General features: G+C 37.3%; 1 protein-coding gene across 1 annotated transcript in view; it reads left to right on the top strand.

Annotated features, from left to right (window-relative positions):
• Nucleotides 1-3,568: 3,568 nt before the first annotated feature.
• The window catches only part of itgb3a (integrin beta 3a), a 31,649-nt gene continuing 14,675 nt past the window's right edge, over nucleotides 3,569-20,542 (top strand). The window contains exons 1-10 of the mRNA XM_022665014.2: nucleotides 3,569-3,720; nucleotides 5,629-5,714; nucleotides 6,580-6,784; nucleotides 9,372-9,624; nucleotides 11,298-11,460; nucleotides 11,995-12,156; nucleotides 12,853-12,948; nucleotides 13,117-13,206; nucleotides 15,460-15,594; nucleotides 17,932-18,358. Coding sequence (XP_022520735.2) covers nucleotides 3,627-3,720; nucleotides 5,629-5,714; nucleotides 6,580-6,784; nucleotides 9,372-9,624; nucleotides 11,298-11,460; nucleotides 11,995-12,156; nucleotides 12,853-12,948; nucleotides 13,117-13,206; nucleotides 15,460-15,594; nucleotides 17,932-18,358 — 1,711 coding nt within the window. The 5' untranslated portion in view covers nucleotides 3,569-3,626. The remainder of the gene's footprint in view (nucleotides 3,721-5,628; nucleotides 5,715-6,579; nucleotides 6,785-9,371; nucleotides 9,625-11,297; nucleotides 11,461-11,994; nucleotides 12,157-12,852; nucleotides 12,949-13,116; nucleotides 13,207-15,459; nucleotides 15,595-17,931; nucleotides 18,359-20,542) is intronic.

Raw genomic sequence — 20,542 nt, 5'->3', positions numbered from 1 at the left:
AATCTTTAAAAAAAAAACTCTACTACAAAACTGATTCTTTACAGAATCAAAGTTCTGTATGGCAGAATAAAAATATTTACAATCTAATAATCTTTACATTGAAAACTAAGAACAAATGTCAAGTTAACCAGAGACTATCTAACAAACATGATGTCCATCCACTTGTGTTTGTATTCTATACTCTTTACTCTGAATCCTCACAGAAGGCTTTGTGTTCGCTGTTCTCTCTAAACTACATCCTGGTCTTTCTGCTATCAAGGAAGCTTGATCTCGCAAATGCTTCCGGAAATTCCTTCTGAACATTAGCGTGAATTGAAGCTTGTCTAACAGTGAAAGCAGCTAACACTGAACAGCAGTCATTTTTTTGCACAGACCTTCAGGGGTGGTAAATTAAAATTAAATGAAATACACCCACATGCTGATACAACAAAGGGCATCCCTGACTGGTATGAATGTTCCTACAAGCACAGACATGCTTGTCTCAGGATCAGACAGAGAATGTATCTACAAGTTGGCCAGAGGCATAAAATGAACGTGTCTGTTCCACTGCTATTGTTTAACCATCTTAACACAGGCTACAGCAGAAGGAATGTGTGGTATTTAGGGTTATGAGCCACTTTAGGCTATGCTGATTGCTTGCTTTGGCTCAGATTAAAATCACACTAATTACTCAGACTTTCCTGTGTAACAATGTTGATCGTGTTTTTACTTCTAAGGGCCCTATTTAGACATGCAACAACAACCATAAACATAAAAGACACGCAACTTTACCTCCAATTTCCATTTCCATTTAAGGTATTTAGCAGACGCCCTTATCCAGAGCGACTTACAACAGTGCTTCGATGTTACTTCAAATATTCAAAGCTAGTTTGTAGACTAGGATCAAGAGATACACAGAACTTGATCATGTTTAGAACCCTAGGAACCTTTTTTTTTTTTAGATTAGTTTAGGAACTCTTTAAAAATATGTGTCTTCAGTTGACGTTTGAAGATTGCGAATGACTCGCTGTTCTGACAACCAGTGGAAGTTCATTCCACCACCTTGGGCCTTCGGCACAGAGAAGAGTCTGGATGTCTGTTTTCTGTGTGTTTTGAGGGATGGAGGTTCGAGCCGAGCCGCACTGGAAGCTCTAAGAGCTCTTGGTGCAGATCTGGCTTTGACCATCAGTGCCACCAAGTATGAAGGAGCTGGTCCGTTTTTTGCCTTGTAGGCCAGAGTTAGGGTTTTGAATCGGATGCGGGCGGCAACAGGAAGCCAGTGGAGGGAACGCAGTAAAGGAGTCACATGACTGAACTTCAGAAGATTGAAGACTAGTCGTGCCGCCGCATTCTGAATTATTTGTAGTGGTTTGGTGGCTCGCAGTGGAAGACCAGCCAGTAGAGAGTTGCAGTAGTCAAGTCTTGAGATGACAAGAGACTGCAGGAGCACCTGAGTGGCTTCCTGAGACAGAAACGGTCCAATCGTTCCAAAAACGGTCCAATCATTCCTTAACAAATTCTTAGCACAATCTGAAGAGACAAGACACATAGGCTGAAAATAAGGTGTAATTTAGTATGGATATAATAGATAATAACACTCGGTTGATAACCAAAGCCAAGAGACCTAGTGATTTTGTTAAGAAGAAACATGGTTTAAAATCAGCTTTTCATAAAATTCACTACTTAAATGTCACTTAATGAATATGAAAATCATTGCAATTACTAACCATTAACCAGTCTGTTGGGTATTATTGTAAACAAGCACATAATCCATCCATCCATCCATCCATCTTCTTATTCACTTTGTCCTGGACAGAGTCATGGTGGGCCCACAACCAACTTGGAACCTCAGCAAAGTACCACCATATAATCTGAATATAGTTAATTAAGAGTCATTAAACATTAAACATTAAAGGTATGAATTACAAATCACTGAGGCATTGTTCACTGTCAAAATGAATACTATCTGACCCAGCACGCTAATACCAAGGAAAGTTAAAGTTAAAGATAGTAAAGACAAAATAAATTATACAGAGATGCAGGATTGAGATGTTGTCAACACACAAGTAATTAACTCTTGATGAGGCACAGCTGTTAACTGAAAGCCTGAATTCCAGGTGACTCTACATTATAAAGCTGACTGAGAAAATCCAGCTAAGATGTGTAAAACTTTCTCTATCTAAGCAGGAGGTGCTACTTTGAAAAATCTAAAATCTAAAATATATTCTGGTTTAAAACTTTTTGAATGACTTTAGTATTAATCTACAATTCGGAACATTTTTACACTGAATTTAAGATGTGTCTTTTGACCTGTACTGTTTATATATCTTGTAATGTCTTTTTTTTCATAGATTTATTGGTTAAGATAACAGCTTATTTTATTTATTACTTATGAAGAAAAATATTTTAATGTGATTACAGCGTTTTGTTTGAGAAAATAAGCATTTAACTTATTATATGACATTTAGTCATCTAGCATTTTATTTTAAAACAAATAAAACAAATACACAAGTTGAGATCCTGAGCTGTGTTATCTTAAAACAATCTATGTTAAGATATCCACACAGAAATTTGTAATTAACTTTTGACCTTTTTGGACTTTAGAACAGTGATTTATCTATAAACTTGACATTTCAGAGGTTGTGACATTTCTTAAGGGTCTCTAGCCTTTTCATCTCTGCCCTCTAAATTAATTTGCTCAGTTTTTTTTTTTTTTTTTTTTGCTCTTCTTTTGATAAAATTATGCTTTTCTGAAAGTCTGAACTCAGATGTTTTGAAGTGTGACGCGAGGTGTGGGCGAGGCTGTAGCGCTAAACTCCTGCTGTGATTGGAGGAGCTGTCTGAGGTAACTCGTCTTCTGATTGGTTTTCCGGAGATGAGGAACCGAACCGACGGGAGTTGATCTGTATACAGTGTTGTTATAGAAAGGCGATACTGAGGAGGGTGGAGATGTTCTGTAGCTCTGTTCTGTTCTATTCAGGCTTTTGACAGAAAAATTTGCTGAGGAAAAAGCCGCTACTTTAGTTCAGGGTAGAGTTTGTTTGTAGAAGTTTGCTGTTTCAGCCTGAAGCTGTAAAGATGTTTAAATGTTTAAATGGAGGGATCCCTGGAAAACACCGGTCCTTAAATATAGTTAGCCATAAAAACGTGTTTTACTTTTAAATGCCTGTTTATACACTAAATAGGAAGAATTTGCTTAATAAATGAAATATAATACTATCCCTTTATTTTATTTTATTTTATTTAAGGAGAAAAAAATGATTTTTTTTAAGTGTTTTTCAGACCATTTTTTAAATTATTATTATTATTTTAATAACAAGCTGGTTATTTGAATCACCACTGCTTTATCATGATGGCCTTAACAAAAGTGATCTAAAAATATTTCCCAAAGGCAACAAATAAGAAAAAAAAACATGTTTGAGAAAGCTTGAAAAATGACATAAATATAAACATTTAGTGGGTTAGCACACTTCCTGCAGTTTGCAGAGAACATGATGAGTAAGGCCAGTAATTCACACCCTTCCAAACAGCAGCGCCCAACTAGAACCGTCCCCCAAACACACACACACACACACGCACACGCACACACACACACTCATATACTCACATGAAAGCGCAGGGAGGAGAAGAGAACAAGCTGTTACTGCATGACCTCAGGACAACACTTCTCTGAAATGGGGACGTTGCTGTTCCACGTTTGGACAGTACTGCTGGTTTTAATACCAGTTTCCACAGGTTCAGGTGAGTCTTTTAATGTGTGTTTAATTCCTCAGTTATTTTATATCAGATGTAAACCTCAGTCATGATGAGTTTATTTACCTTCAGGGTTCAGCTGGCAGCTGTACGTGACTGGAGTGAGGCAGAAACACACCCTTAGGGAAGAGAAAGCAGAAGAAATATCTAGGTTAGGTAGGTTAGCAGAGAAAAAGAAAGGAAGAGAAACATAGACAAAGAAGTTATATCACTTTTTCTTCTCAGAATAGAGTCAGATACTACTGTCAAAAAGTTTGGAATTAGTTTTTATCTAATAATAAAAAATACAAAAAACCCTGTATGGTTAAAGTTATTTTACAGTTCTAATTATTTTTAGATATACTTTACTTTAAGTTCCCAGACAGTAGATAAATGGATGATCACAAGCCATCAAACCAAGCTGAACTGCTTGAATATGTACAGCAGGAGTGCAGGCATAAAGTTATCCAAAAGCAGTGTGTAAGACTGGTGGAGAAGAACATGATGCCAAGATGCACGAAAATTGTGATTAAAAACCAGGGTTGTTATTACACCAAATATTGATTTCTGAACTCTTAAAACGTATGTTATTTATGAACTTGTTTTATTTGCATTATTTGAGGTCTTAAAGCGCTGCACCTTTTTGTTATTTCAGCCATTTATCATTTTCATTAAATACAAATATATGAAAATACAGTAAGTGTATTAGTAAAAAAAAAATGGCAGTTCACTGTAAAGAGTATATCGTATACCTGAATTTGTGTACATTTTTGTTTAATACATAATTTAATCACACTAACTGTCACTTACACTGTTTCAGAATTTCTTAAATGGACCAATAGAAATTCTACAGAATAACCTGAAATAAACTCTTTTTACATCGACTTACATAGAAAGTAAAGAAGGTTTTATCTCTCTCCTGTGAAGTTGATGTTTCGGTGATACATATTTTTCACTGGACAGAGACAATATAATATTTAGTTATATAACAACTGCAATAGCATTTGAATATCAATTGAATATCAATATAAACAGTACACCTTGTACGTTATTTTGTATGGATAAACCAATGGAAGTGCTCGAAAATTACATGGAAATGTTTTTTGGTTTTACATTGATTTCCATTCAACGTTAAGAAGGATGTTGCCTTCTCCTGTAAAGTCACCATTTTGGAAAATCATGTTTTTTTTTTATTGGAAAGTGACAATTAGGGGTGGGCAATATTATATCGTATACAATATATCGTGACACAGAAATATCATGATATTAAAAATCCATATCGTGGTAATAGGGCTGTTCTGTCTTAAAAGTATTCCATTATTTACTGTGAAGCTTTAGGTGTATTTATTGTATAATTGTTTTAGTTCATAGTTTTTGTTTGCAGTTTATATGCATGAAAATATTCTGCAATATTATTTGCTGAATTATATTATTTTATGCTATATTATTTATTTTGCCACATTATGATTATACTGTTGTACAATTATACTATATTCCTGAAATTAATGAATTATTTTTCTGTTTTCCTATTTTGCCAAGTATATCGTTATCGCAAAAATACCCTGAAATATTGTGATATTATTTTAGAGCCATATTGCCCACCCCTAGTGACAATCTACACTTCTTGTCTTCAAAATATTGCGGCACTAAAAAAATGTAATAGAATCCAAAATGATTGAATACAATGTATAAAAATGTATTTTGTTGTGCAATACATACATTAGTTCCAATATCTGCCTCTGTGATACCTCAGAGACCTTACTTTATTTATACTGATGTTTTTTTTAGCATTCTGATTTGCTTATGCTTAAGGCGAGCTATTCTGTAGGGAGCTTTTATTGTATTATAGTAAAATTACAGAGATGATTCCAGTGACTTTTGACACACTTCTCTGTTTGTGTCTGTGTGTGCCTCTAGGTACCAATATATGTACCTCCAGAGGTGTAAGAACTTGCCAGGAATGCCTGTCCATTCACCCCTCCTGTGCCTGGTGCTCTCAGCCAGTAAGAACCTTACACACACACACACACACATACACACACACATTCAAACACAGGTTTTTACTGAACAGAAGACTCTTCTTTAAATGTTTTTTAACATTTAACATTTTTCCCATAACAAAATTCTGTAATTTCAGTAATTCTCCTGTAATGCTTCTGACACAGCAATGTAAAATGTCTTTGTAACTTTTATCTTTTCATTTTGTGTGATATGTACAAAACATTTGTACTGATATTTTGCTTCTATCAAAAGAAAAAACCCTTATAAGAAATATCCAGAAGTTAAAGGAGTGTACATTAATCCAACAGCAAGTAATATTATAATTTTTCCATTCATGCAATATAAAACCCTTACTATAATAATATATAAGAGCAGGGTACATATGAATCAACCATAACTTTAGAACCACATCATAATAAACCAGTTTTTGCACCAGGAGTGGCATAACGTTAGCCAAAAGCAGTGTGTAAGACTGGGGGAGGAAAACATGCCAAGATGCATAAAAACTGTGATTAAAAAACAGGGTTATTCCACCAAATATTGATTTCTGAACTCTTACACTTTATAAATATGAATCTGTTTTCTTCGCATTATTTAAGGTCTGAAAGCTCTGCATATTTTTTGTTATTTTAGCCACTTCTCCTTTTCTGCAATTAAATGCTCTAAATGAGAAAAAAATATTTGGAATTTGGCAGAATGTTGTCTGTAGTTTATAGAATTAAAACAAAAAAAAATATTTTACTCAAACAAATACCTATAAATAGCAAAATCAGAAAAACTGATTCAGAAACTGAAGTGGGCTTTTTTATTTTGTCCAGAGCTGTTAATATAGCTTTTGTAAACTGTAAATGCTTGTGTGCCCTTCAGGATGACGGCCAGGGTAGGTCCAGTATCGCCCGCTGTAATCTGGAGAACCTGCTGAAAGGGGATGGCTGTCGCAAGGAGTTTATCGTGTCTCCTGTCAGTAAATTGACAGTAGGCGAGAACCGCCCCCTCAGTGATAAAGCACAGGGATCCTCCAGTGACGTCACGCAAATTCAACCCCAAAGAATCCACCTCACCCTGCGACCAGGTAGGACTTTAAATTACATAAAAAATAACTACATTTGTGGTTTAATTACACTGTAAACCCATACGTTGTTTGAACTCAAATGATTTAAGTCTGTGTTACATAAAATTGGATCTCTCTTTACAATACTCAACTATTTTGAGTTAGTTGAACATTTGTGGGCACATATAAACATTCAAACTGAGATCTTTGAGTTGAACCAACTAATAACACCTGAGTTTAGTCTGTTGCCATTAGCAGCTTCTTTTCCATTGGCTTCTGTCACAATCTATTTGCATACTGGGTGTGTCCAACAGTTTCTGACTAACACTCACCATCAGTGTGTAGTGATTCCCCCCCTGGGCTACCTTACAAATAAATCAACTTCCCCTTTAGTTGTAATAACTTGATGTTTTAATTTATGCTAACTCAAGTTTTCATTCCCCGTTGCTTAACTTTTTTAAAGCAAACGGTTTCCTCAATTTTTTTAAGTAAATTCAACTCAAAAATTTTAGCAAACTGGCTGCCATAGAAAAGTTATATAAACTCAACTTATCCGGTCTTACAGTATAACTAAGATAAAAAAGTTAAATCAACTTCCCCTTAAGTTGTAATAACTTGATGTTTTAAGTTATGCCAACTCAAGTTTTCATTACCTACTACTTAACGTTTTTAAGGCAATTTCTCAAAATTTTAAAGTGAATTCAACTTATTCGGGCTTACAGTGTAGGGAACAGACCTGGGATAGTTGAAATTTCTAAATAACAACATAGTCTGCAGAATTTTCTGACTATTCTATTATACACAAATTATTATTAGGCAACTCATTATTATAAAAAATAAACAATACATATTTTAATTACTAGTGTCAAAAATGAAAAACGACATATTTACAAACTAAGGCATTAATCCAGAGGCATCAGTCCAGAAAAATGTGGAGAACTAGCAAATAATTCAAGTTAGTAGATTACATTATTGTTGCATTTAATGTAATATACGTGACGCAACTTTTTATATGCATTTATAAATTTAAAGGTGCTGTTGCTGTGTTTAAAACCAGTGCAGAACAAGTTAGGGATTATGTATTTGCAAGATATGAATGTTTTAGAATACTTTTACATTTACAAATAAGTAAAATTACTAAGTTATTTACAAAAAGTAGGGGTGTGACAAGACACTTATATCACGAGACGAGACAAGACACGATACTGGGTTCACGAGAACGAGACGGGACGAGATTTAAAAATAAAATTTTAAAGAAAACGTCAAAAATGAAAAATGGCTTGAAAACTAGAGTTTTATTTGACAAAATCATATAACGCAAACTTAACAGACTGGTTTCTCTCACACATTGATTCTATAAGAAATAGAAGTAAGAATAAGAATAAAAAATAAGTAATAATTCTAGGTCTTATATAGTGCAAACAATAAGTGCAAACCACAACCAGTCATATTAAGACTATGAATTATGAATTTGTGTTTTTTCTCCTAAATCTCCTGTAATTTAACTATGCATAACCATAACCTGTCATATTAAGACTATGCTTGAAGACAGAACATTTTTTTAAATACAGTACAGAGCTAAGGGATTAGTACACCTGCCTATGAAACAGTCACGTATAAGATTTACTTACAGTATTTATATATGGTTTGTGTCTTGTTGATCACTCTGTTACTGTTTATTATTTCCACTGGAGCCAAAATGCAGCCAGACATACAACTTAAAAGAAGCAGAAGTAACCTCTATACAAATACCCAAATTTTCCTCTTCTGCTGAGAGCTGCTCTCACTGCTCAGCCACCACACTCGCTGCTATCGCTACTGTGTTGCCAGATCCCTCTTAAAAAGTCCACACTAAACTGTTTTTTTCCCGCAAGACAGGTTTAAGCTTGACGAGAAATCTCGCGAGATATCGTGCCATGAGATCTCGTCACACCCCTACAAAAAAGCTCATAACTTGTAAAAAATTTCTTATGTTTGAGGTCACAAATTACTTAGCATTAAAAAAGTTTTGGGAAACACACCCCTGATGGTAGTTATTCTCCTCAAAGTAAGTTAATCTGTTTAATGTGCAGATAGACCACAATTTACTAGGGGTGTAAGAACATATTGGTATATTGCAATATTTTGTTTTGCAATAATGTATCACTTTAAAAAAAACACAGTATTGATATTCAGCTATTAGTTACGAGGTAAATATTAATGTCAAACAGTGGTTTGTTTTGTGTTGTGATTTAACCCTGTCCACTGGATAGTAGTTAGCAGTGTTGTACTTTGTCATTAAATCTCATTGTTCTGATTACATTCAAAATATTAAAAAATTTTATTCAAATTTTATCGATATGTGTGTTTTTTATTGTATAACAGGTTTCTTAAAATTTAGATTAACATTTAAACAATTGCAATCGTAACCCCTTTATCATGATACATATCATATTGCTAGGTATTTGCCAGTACACAGCCCTACAATCTAACTAATCCCCAGAAGGAGCACTTCCAAATGTTGTGCTCTCTCGGACTCTGGCTGCTGATGGCAGGCAGCATAAAATTTGTGACTGTTTCTATTCTTTCTCTCTCTCTCTATGTCTCTCTCCTTCTCTACTTATATCAGGTGACTCCAAGACTTTCACAGTCACTGTTAGGCAGGTGGCTGATTACCCAGTGGATCTTTACTACCTGATGGATCTGTCCTACTCCATGAACGACGACTTGGCAAGCCTCCGTTCACTCGGCAGTGATCTGGCCACAGCTATGGGGAAAACCACTAGTAACCTGCGCATGGGATTTGGGGCATTTGTGGACAAAACCGTCTACCCCTACATGTATATGTTTCCACCGGAGATTGTGAGCAACCCCTGTGTTAGGTGAGATTAAATCAATAAAGCAGCTTCTTTTTTGCATCTACTACTTAAAGCAGCACTAGGTAGGATTTCCTTGATTTTTGATCTTTTTAAAGAAGTAACATTACAGCTTGAAACTCACTGCAGCGCTGCATTGAGGTGTAATAGGAGGAATAGCGGTGCTCTCGTGTCTGTGCCGGAGCTCCTCTGAGCTCAAACCAGACTCTGTAAGTTTTCCGAGGCGGCCGCGACCAATGCTCTGGAGAACTGCGACCTGCTTTCCGACCTTTAGTTCTAACAGTTCTACAAGGAATACTGGTTCATTCTTTACAAACTAACATACAGACACTCTGGCAGAAGCTGGAAAGAAACCGAATATGTCTGTGAAAGCCAGAAAACGAGAAAGAGAAACTAATCCGCCTGAAACATTTATTACACTCTACAACTGTAGGGGAGCCCACGAGCACAAAATCTCAATCCTACCTAGTGGAGCTTTAACTGAAATTTCCACAATGAAAAAAACTTACGTTCTCCTTACAATAAAAGTGAGGAGATGTTCTGTTTTCAGTCTTAAAGATAAATTCTGCTGAAAAAAGCAGAATTTGAACGTGAACTTTGGCTTACAAGTGCATGTAATAAGCCAGTAACAGCACATAGACCTTGTTAAATAAAATGGTTACTAGCCAGATGTGACTGGACTGCACACAGAAAACTCTTTCTTTGTCTTTGTGTGTGAACGTAAGAGAGGAGGAAGGTGTAAAACAGTTAGAGATATTTATGTGAGCATTATTTAAAAAAAAGTTATCTACCTCCTGAACTCACCAGTAGCAACACTGTGTTTACATGACTAATAAAACTGCTAATACATCACTAGGCTCTGTAAAGAGTGATATATATATATAGAGTGGAGAAAATAATTATTTGATACCCTGCTATTTTTTAACTGAGCAGTGAGAATGGGCTGATAGAATATCAACAAAAAACCCAGAAAAAAAATCATTCATTAAAGGTTATGCATTCATTTGTATTTGTTAATTTGTTAATGATCTCAAGGGAGCTGGGAGCACAGTCACCAAGAAAATGATTAGTAACACACTCTGAAGACATACAGATGTACAGCCCTCCTGAAGTTTTGAAATGAACACCTGAATGATGTAGATTAGGCATGGGAGAAAGCGATGTGGTCAGGTAGGACCAAAATTGAGCTCTTTGGCATTAACTTGACTTGTCTGTCAAACACTCTGTGGAAAACAGGTGGAAACATTCTGCTTTGGGGATATTTCTCTGCTGAGGGTACAGGAAGGCTTAACCGCATTGATGGGCTGAAGAACAGGGTTATGTACAGTAGAATCTTGAATGAGAACCTGCTGGCCTCAGCCACTAAAGAATGATCATTCCATGGGATGGGTCTTCCAGCATGACAATTACCAAGAACACACGGCCAAGGCAACAAAGGAGTGGCTTGAAAAAAAAACATATAAAGATCCTGGAGTGGCCTTGCCAGTCTCCATACCAATTTGGGGATTTTCTGTGCATTTGTAAGGGGGTCAACTTACAAAATTAGCAGGAGATCAAATAATAATTTCCCCCATTGTATACTATATATAAACACTATTTAATGGTTAAAGAAGTAGATGTTTTTGTAGGTGTGTTCATAATCTCTATAATGCTGTGTTTTTACACTGTGGATGCTGTAGCATTAACAAAGTCTGCAGGCCGCAGTTCGGCTATAAGAACGTGCTGTCGCTGACCGAGCAGGTGGACCGCTTTACTGAGGAGGTGAAGAAGCAAGTAATTTCCCGAAACAGAGACTCACCAGAGGGAGGTTTTGATGCAGTGCTACAGGCTGTTGTCTGCAAGGTGATACATAAACATATGCACACATTTAAATTAAATTAAGAGACCACTTCAGTTTCTGAATCAGTTTCTCTGATTTAGCTATTTATATGTATATGTTTGAGTAAAATGAACATGAGTAAATGTTGTTTTATCCTATTAACTACGGCCAACATAGCTTCCAAATTCCAATTAAGCAATTCTTTGCAGAAGATGCAGAGCTTTCAGACTTAAAATAATGCAAAGAAAACAAGTTCATATTCATAATGTTTTAGGAGTCCGAAATCAATACTTGGTGGAATAAGCCTGGTTTTTAATCACAGTTTTCATGCATCTTAGCATGTTCTCCACCAGTTTTACACACTGCTTTTAGATAAAAAATTCACGCAGTTCAGCTTGATTTGATGGCTTCATCCATTTTTCATCATCCATCTTCCTCTTGATTATATTTCAGAGGTTTTTAAACCTCATCATTTTTAAGTGATCTCTTATTTTTTTCCCAGAGCTGTAAACATACACTGTCATTCACGGCCCTTAACCCTTTTGTTCTCACTTTAGGATAAGATTGGTTGGAGATCTGATGCGTCCCACCTGCTGGTCTTCACTACAGATGCTACCACTCACAGCGCTCTAGATGGCAGAATTGCTGGCATTGTCCAACCCAGTGATGGAGGATGTTATGTTAATCAGGACAATGACTATGAAAAATCTACTGTACTGGTCAGTTTCTTTTTATTTCATAAGTTGACGTAGCATTCTGTCTTCCTGTAGGGCTCAGTTGTCACACCTTAGCCTGTGTCTGTCCAGTGTCTTTCCTTTTTTGGTTCCTTCCTCATCCTGTCCTCTGTTCTCTTGTTTTGTGTACCTGTCATGTTTCCCAGCCATGTGCTACTGTTGTGTTTTGGTCCTGTCTCCGCCTTAGCCCCGCCTTGTCATCTGTAACCCCTCCTGTCTCATTTTTAACTCCGCCACCTCATTACCTCCACAGGTGTCCCTAGTGTGTGCCTGTGTATAAATACCCCATGTGCTCCTTTGTTGTTTGTCGTGCTTTTTGTCTGATCTTGTCATGTTTCTCTTTCCAGATCTAGTTTATCTGTTTTGTTTAGCCACAGACCTGCTGTGTTGTTTGTCATCAGTGTTCCAGGTTTGCTTTATTTAGTTTGCTTCTTTGTTTGCTTATTTTGCTTGTTTGTTTCAGTTTTTTAGTTTATCCTCTGTTTCATAGTGTTTTGTTTTAGTTACCTTTTCTTTATATTATTTCTCCTAAGTGTTTTGTTCTTTGTTAGTTTCTAAATGTTTAATAAAACTGACTTGCATTTGCATCTTGCCTCCTCCTCCGTGTTACCTCAATTCTATGTCCATGTCCATGTTTATGGGATTTTTTCCCACCTGTCACCTGCCCCATTTGTCTTTTAGGACTATCCCTCTGTGGCAATGCTCGCCGACAAACTGTCCGAAAACAATATCAACCTCATCTTTGCTGTAACTGACAATGTCATGCCTCTGTACCTTGTGAGTATTTTAACATACCCACCACACACACACATAAACACATATACACATCTACACACACAAGCAAACAAATCCCCATGCTATTATTGGGGTCAGTGCCTACTGACTTGTCACATTATGCAGTTCTGCACCTCCACACACCTTCTCACAGTTTTGCTTGTCTTTCAGAACTACAGTAAGCTGATTCCTGGCACCACCGTGGGCAAACTCTCTTACGACTCGAAAAATGTCATCCAGCTCATCCTGGACGCGTATGCGGTGAGCTGTTACACTCTCCCTCGGAATTCCCAGCTCGCTTTGCTGAAATCGCTCACTCCTGCCCACTCTTAAATATGACGTTCATTTCACAGCACTGAATGGTACTAGAGATGCACCAATTAGAAGTTTTTTTTTTTATGGCCTATTCTGATTCCAGCAGTCTTTACAGTGAATCCAATGACAGTTTTGGTCTATTTTCATTACTCTTCATTACTCTACTTTACCCACAGCTCAGAGACAAATCAGTAAATGACAAAGCATTAAATGAATGTAACAATATGAAACACTGAAGCACTGTCCGAACATTTCTAAAATGCTAAAGATTTAAAGCAAAAAGTACTGAAATAAGCAAAAGCTTTCAGTCTCTCAGTGAAGGAGCAATTAGATGGCTTGGTTTATCTATTTATATAATTAAATCTGGCTAGTGTAAGTAAGTAAAATTTATTTATAGAGTACATTTAAAACCAAAGTGCTGTACAGTTACATTCCAGGAAAAATAAAATTAAAATACATAAGAACAACACAAAACATTAAGTAGCTAAAAAGCACAATGATAAAAATAGGTTTTCAGCCGTTTTCAGGTCCAATGGTAAGCTATTCCAAAGTTGTGGTGCTGCAACTGCAAAGGCCCGATCACCCCTGAGCTTTAGCCGAATCCAAGGAACTGCCAAGAGCAACTGGTCCAAATACCTCAAAGACCTCGAATGGGACAGAGGTTCTAATAAGTAGGCAACATATAATGGTGCAATCCCATGCAGTGCATGGTGGATGGTGGATAGTGGATGGTGTAATGGATAACAACACTACCTTCCCTATGACAGACTAGGGTTTAATTCTTTGGCTAGACAAGAACACCACACTACCTTAATTTGTGGGTGTAACCTGATTCAAACTGTTCTAAAGACACTCTAGAGAAAATAATCAGCTAATTGCTTTAAACAAGAATCAGCAGCAGTGAACGTTGACCAATTCTAATCCTAGCTAATTTCAGTATTAAACTCCGAAATGTTACAATCAGGTTTTGTTTGTTTTTTTTTAATATGAACTTTGTTAGGAATTTTAAGCACATACAAAGTAAAACATAAAAAAAACAGAAGCGCATATAAAATACAACAGTTTACATACAACAGTAATTTTAAAATTTATACATACATACATACTCTTTTCTGTTTACATACAACCTGTTTAAAATATTTTTATTAAAGAAACCATACATAACAGTCTTACAATTTATATCTACAGGGGTTGGACAATGAAACTGAAACACCTGTCATGTTAGTGTGGGAGGTTTCATGGCTAAATTGGAGCAGCCTGGTGGCCAATCCTCATTAACTGCACATTGCACCAGTAAGAGCAGAGTGTGAAGGTTCAATTAGCAGGGTAAGAGCACAGTTTTGCTCAAAATATTATAATGCACACAGCATTATGGGTGACATTCCAGAGTTCAAAAGAGGACAAATTGTTGGTGCACGTCTTGCTGGAGCATCTGTGACCAAGACAGCAAGTCTTTGTGATGTATCAAGAGCCACGGTATCCAGGGCAATGTCAGCATACCACCAAGAAGGACCAACCACATCCAACAGGATTAACTGTGGACGGATTGTTTGGATTGTATCCAAAAAACATAAAACCACGGCTGAACAAATCACGGCAGAATTCAATGTGCACCTCAACTCTCCTGTTTCCACCAGAACTGTCCGTCACCACAATAAATTATTGTGGTCTAAAACCAGGTGTTTCAATTTCTTTGTCCAACACCTGTACATTAACACATAAAAAACACGTAAAAAAATCTTATCCATATTACAATCAGAGACGAGGCAGATTTTTGTAGTGACATCTTACAGCTAATCTGCCGACACTTACAAACCACATTATCTCACATATTCTCTGAAATCTCATTTGATTTAAGATTTTTTTTAACTACAATTTTATATTCAGTTGATAGTAGATGCTTATATTGGGGAGGTGTTCCATATACCTGTTCACATATTTTGGTTGTATATGTTCTTATTTGTATCTGTTTTCCAATCAATTGTAACTTTATAAAGTCCCCATATATCAGTTTATATTTGGACACACCGGTCTGAGCTTTTCCATTGATTTAATTCATTTTCAACTTCTTGCTCCTTCATTTCCCAGTTAATTTCAGCACAATCAGGATTTGCCTTTCCCTCTCCTGCGCTGTCTGAAAATCATCTTCATCAGATATGTTCTCTCACACAATGCCCCTGTGCCCTTTAACCCCTGCAGAATATCAGATCGAAGGCGGAGTTGGAGGTATTGAATGTTCCAGATGAGTTAATTCTGTCCTTCAACGCTACATGCCTCAATGGAGAGGTGGTGACTGGGGTCAGATCCTGCTCAGGACTCAAAATCGGAGACACGGTCAGTGATTCACATAAACAAGGCAACACAAACACAGATGATCTCAAGCTTTTTTCAATGTTGCAAAAATGTAAGATTATTAGCTAGTTGCAAAGGTAGAGTCTGTTTATTGATATAGTCATGTAAACCCAGAGTTTTCACATTGTCTGATTGCCCAAGTGCAAATAAACTTGTTGATCTGATTGCTGACAAAATCAGTGCTTTATGTAAAAATGCATTACTTAAAGCAGCACTAAGTAGGATTTCCTTGATTTTTGATCTTTTTAAAGAAGTAAAATTACAGCTTGAAACTCACTGCAGCGCTGCATTGAGGTGTAATAGGAGGAATAGCGGTGCTCTCGTGTCTGTGCCGGAGCTCCTCTGAGCTCAAACCAGACTCTGTAAGTTTTCAGAGGCGGCCGCGAGAACTGCGACCTGCTTTCCCACCTTTAGTTCTAACAGTTCTACAAGTACTACTGGTTCATTCTTTACAAACTAACATACAGACACTCTGGCAGAAGCTGGAAAGAGACCGAATATGTCTGTGAAAGCCAGAAAACAGGAAAGAGAAGCTAATCCGCCTGAAACATTTTTTACACTCTACAACTGTAGGGGGAGCCCACGAGCACAAAATCTCAATCCTACCTAGTGGAGCTTTAAGTATCTGGTTTCAGTGGCTCCAATCAATGGGTGGGATATAGAGTATTATTATGGACAAGCATAAGGATCTGACAAACTTATCTAACATGTCAAAGTGCCCTATTTTAGCAATGTATAGACGAGCCTTCTATGGTGCACCATGTAGCTTGATTTAGGGTGTGTCAGTGTGTCTTTGCTATCATAACCACAGGAAAAGTATGCCTTGCGCATGCTCAAACACCCAAAAGGCATGTACTAATTCTCTTCATTAATCATGAATCACCAAACGTGTTGGAAAGAGTATATTTGTACTAAGCAGAGCCTACTCTTGCTCCGAAAAAACAGCCTCAGCCCTTTAAGATTCTGGCCCGTGTTGGCATGACTGTCTCTTGCAGCTTCTGCAGATTTTTCAGGATCGCTTTTATGCCAAGAATGACCCGTTCTACCACATTCCAAAGGAGTTCTATTGGATTCAGGTCAAGGGACTGGGAAGACTGTTGAAGAACACTGAACTCACTGTCACAGTCAAACAAATAGTTTTGGATGCCTCTTGCTTTGAAAATTGTTGCATATATATAATATATAATTGAAGTAGCTGTTAGGATAAGTTCTATATATATTGTGGCTGTTAATTGGACCATTACACCACCTCCACCAGACTGGACAATTAACACAAGGTTGTTTTTTTGGTCCTTGCCTACATGCTCTTGGCATTCCATTCCTGGTCATGGTTTGCCTGTGCTTCTGTACCGTGAGCCACTGCAGCCTCAGCTTTCTGTTCTTAGATGAAATATGTAGAGTTCTACATCTTCTGTTCTTCTGCTTTGGAGCCTTTTCACCTATCCACCTATTCAAATTTGGACAAGCAGAATGGCAATTCTGAGAAATTGCTTACTATCTAGGCTATCAGCCAGCCACCATCACTTTTGTTTGCAGTTGTGTCATGAACGAGAAACTGTGACTGTTTTAGAAATGGATCCAGTTTCTGTTTAAGATCTTCCAACCCAATAGTCTGTGGAGGAACACTAACAGCTCCTCCATCCACATGTGCTGTCTCTAATGGCCAGGCTTTTTCTAGTTTTGCTATTTATAGGTTTATGTTTGAGTAAAATTAACATTTTTGTTTTATTCTATAAACTACGGACAACATTTCTCCCAAATTCCAAATAAAAATATTGTCATTTAGAGCATTTATTTGCAGAACATGAGAAATGGCTGAAATAACAAAACAGTTGCAGAGCTTTCAGACCAGAAAACAAGGTCATGTTCATAAAGATTTAAGAGTTCAGAAATCAATAATTCGTAAAATAACCCTGTTTTTAATCAGTGTTAATGCATCTTGGCATGTTCTTCTCCGCTAGTCTTACACACTGATTTTGGATAACTTTATGCTTTACACTCCTGGTGCAAAAATTCAAGCAGTTTAGCTTAGTTTGATGGCTTGTGATCATCCATCTTCCTCTTGATTATATTCCAGAGGTTTTCAATTTGGTAAAATCAAAGAAACTCATCACTTTTAGATGGGCTCTTATTTTCTGTATCTGTATATCATCGTTACATTTACAAATAGAAAAGATGCATTCTTTTCTAGCAGCTCTTCTTGGTACATATTATATTTTTTTGTCATTGAGTGTATTTGACACTTACTGTATGTAAACCACTGTTTGCAGGTGCAGAAGTATCGTACACATCTTCTCTCTCTGTCTTTTTCTCACTCAGGTGTCCTTCAGTGTGGAAGCAAAACTCAGTGGCTGCCCTAAAGAGAGGAACCGCACCTTCATCATTAAACCACTGGGTTTGAAAGACACACTGCAGGTCACGGTGGACTTCACCTGCAACTGCGACTGCCAGGACTCCGCCGAGCCAGCTAGCCCTGCCTGCAGCAACAATGGCACCCTGGAGTGTGGTGTGTGTCTCTGCGATGCCGGGAGGCTGGGCTCACACTGCGAGTGTACAGAGGGGGACTACAAACCCACCGAGGCGGACAGCTGTAGCACTGGCCCCCAGGGGCCCATCTGCAGTGGGCGGGGAGACTGCGTGTGTGGGCAGTGCCAGTGTCACTCAAGTAACTTCGGAAAGGTGTGGGGGAAGCAGTGCGAGTGTGACGACTTCAACTGCGTCCGCTTCAAAGGACAGATCTGCTCAGGTAAATCAACACAACTATTAAAGCTGATGTCTGTATGTTTTGGGATTTAGTGCCCTCTCTGTTTAGAATGGGTAATTGCACCGAGCATGCAGAAGAATCATTTTAAACTGGGAGTGTGGGTGTGATGTGGTCTCTTTTCAAAGCGGATGAATCCGATTCCAGGCCGATGTTTAGTCAGAAAGAGAGCCCTTCTGAGGTCTCCATTGCTCCACCAGCTGCTGTGCATTTGTAGCCAAGAAAATGAGCCAAACAGTTGAAAAATGGCGAGAGTGTACAGTTGTGGCGAAATAAACATGGATCAAAAACATGACCTATTCAATGATAAAGTACTCTATCTCCTACACATACTTCAGCTATAGCAGTTTAGCCAATCATTCACAATGGTATGATAAAGAGTGCTATCAATGCAGAACTCTTTATTATGTGTGAGGGAGAATAACTCAAATATGTGCTGTTATAGCTGTGGGGAAAATTGTTAATTATGTAGACATAAGTATTGAAACACCTATTGTTTTTTTTTTTTTCAAAAAAGGTTTTAAAATAATGTATCTTGACTTTGTTGGTGTAACTGTCTCTGTTACTGTTAGCTTATCACCACCCCACCTGATCCCCAACTCAAGGGCTTTGATATATCGGATCTGTTTTAAATGCATCTTGGGTGTGTTCACACTTGCATTTTTATGTACAGTATCAGTAAAAAATGTACCTTTTCTAGTAGGTAGTGTCATGATAAAGCAAGTCTCAGACACGCACAGATGTAAATCAAAATATACTTTTTTATTAAATAAAGTATAAGACAAAGTGATGGTCAGACAAAACAAGGTCAATAACGGTACACAGCAACACCAAAGAGATAGATAGATAGATAGATAGATAGATAGATAGATAGATAGATAGATAGATAGATAGATAGATAGATAGATAGATAGATAGATAGATAGATAGATAGATAGATAGATAGATAGATAGATAGATAGATAGATAGATAGATAGATAGATAGATTAGAAGACAGTTCTAAAAAGAGAATGTGAAAATGTGAATACCCAATCATGAGTAAAGTGTACTTGAATGTAAGTGAGGTTGGGGAACTGTTAATATAAATAATTAAGTGGTTGAATAATGTCCATGTAGTGTGACTGGATTAAACTCAGTCAGCAGCAGCATCCCGTCCCCGATGGGAGGAGTTAAAGAGTCTCGGAATGAAGGATTTTCTGAGTCTGTCTGTTGTGCAGCTCTGTGACAGCAGTCTGCCACTGAACACACTCCTCTGCTTCATGATGGTGGTGTGGAGTGGGTGACTATAATTGTTCATGATAGAAAGCAGTTTATCCAAAGAGATAACATACCAGGGTAGATGAACAGTCCAGAGGTCAAAAAACGGCAAGGCGATATCAGAGGAAGGGCAAAAAAATCAAGGTCCGTAATACAAAGCAAGGTCAAAACGAGAGAATAACACAGGCAATGAAAAAAAGGGCGTTTTACAAGGATAAAGCATCAATACTCAGCAAAGACTAAGAGCAAATGAGCCCCTTTTATAGGGCTGGTATTCAGGTGACCTGTTCCCTGGAAGTGTCATGTGGTGTGTCATGTGATCGAGATTGGGTGTGATGTCAGTGTGTGCACATTCTGGGCAATGTAAAGAAAAAAATGCTTTGAAGGTCAGTCAATCTGAAAAACTTTAAGAACTTTGAAAGTATCGTCAAGTGCAGTGATAAAGACATTATGATGAAACTGGCTCTCATCAGGACCTCCCCAAAAAAGTTTATTACATGATTCCTTCATGACTATGAAATCCTTCATAGTCTGTGTGACTATTTCAGTATTAATTTACAATGTAAGAAAAAAGAAAAACGTTACATCAAAAATGGGTGTCTAAATTTTGTAACCAGGATCATGTTCTCATTTGCACTTCATTCTCTGCTGTTCTGCTTTCTGAACCAAGTTAAGACATCTTGTGCTCAAATACAAATGTTTCTGGTTACTCAATGGATCACCACCTACTTTTTATTTACGTAAGAACATCATATCATGTTCTGAAGCACACCATTGAAGTTTGCGCAAAACACATGGTTGTTATTGGCCTCAAAGGCCTGTCATCACAACCATAAACACTGTAGCACTGGCAGAGAACAAGAAGAAGCTGGAAGCGTATTGCTCTTTTGTTTTGAAACAGAAGGGATTGT

This window comes from Astyanax mexicanus, chromosome 19 (genome assembly GCF_023375975.1).
Source record: "Astyanax mexicanus isolate ESR-SI-001 chromosome 19, AstMex3_surface, whole genome shotgun sequence".
Taxonomy (NCBI): Eukaryota; Metazoa; Chordata; class Actinopteri; order Characiformes; family Acestrorhamphidae; genus Astyanax; species Astyanax mexicanus.
Note: the sequence above shows the minus strand (reverse complement) of the source record. Positions and strands in the feature narration are given on the sequence as shown.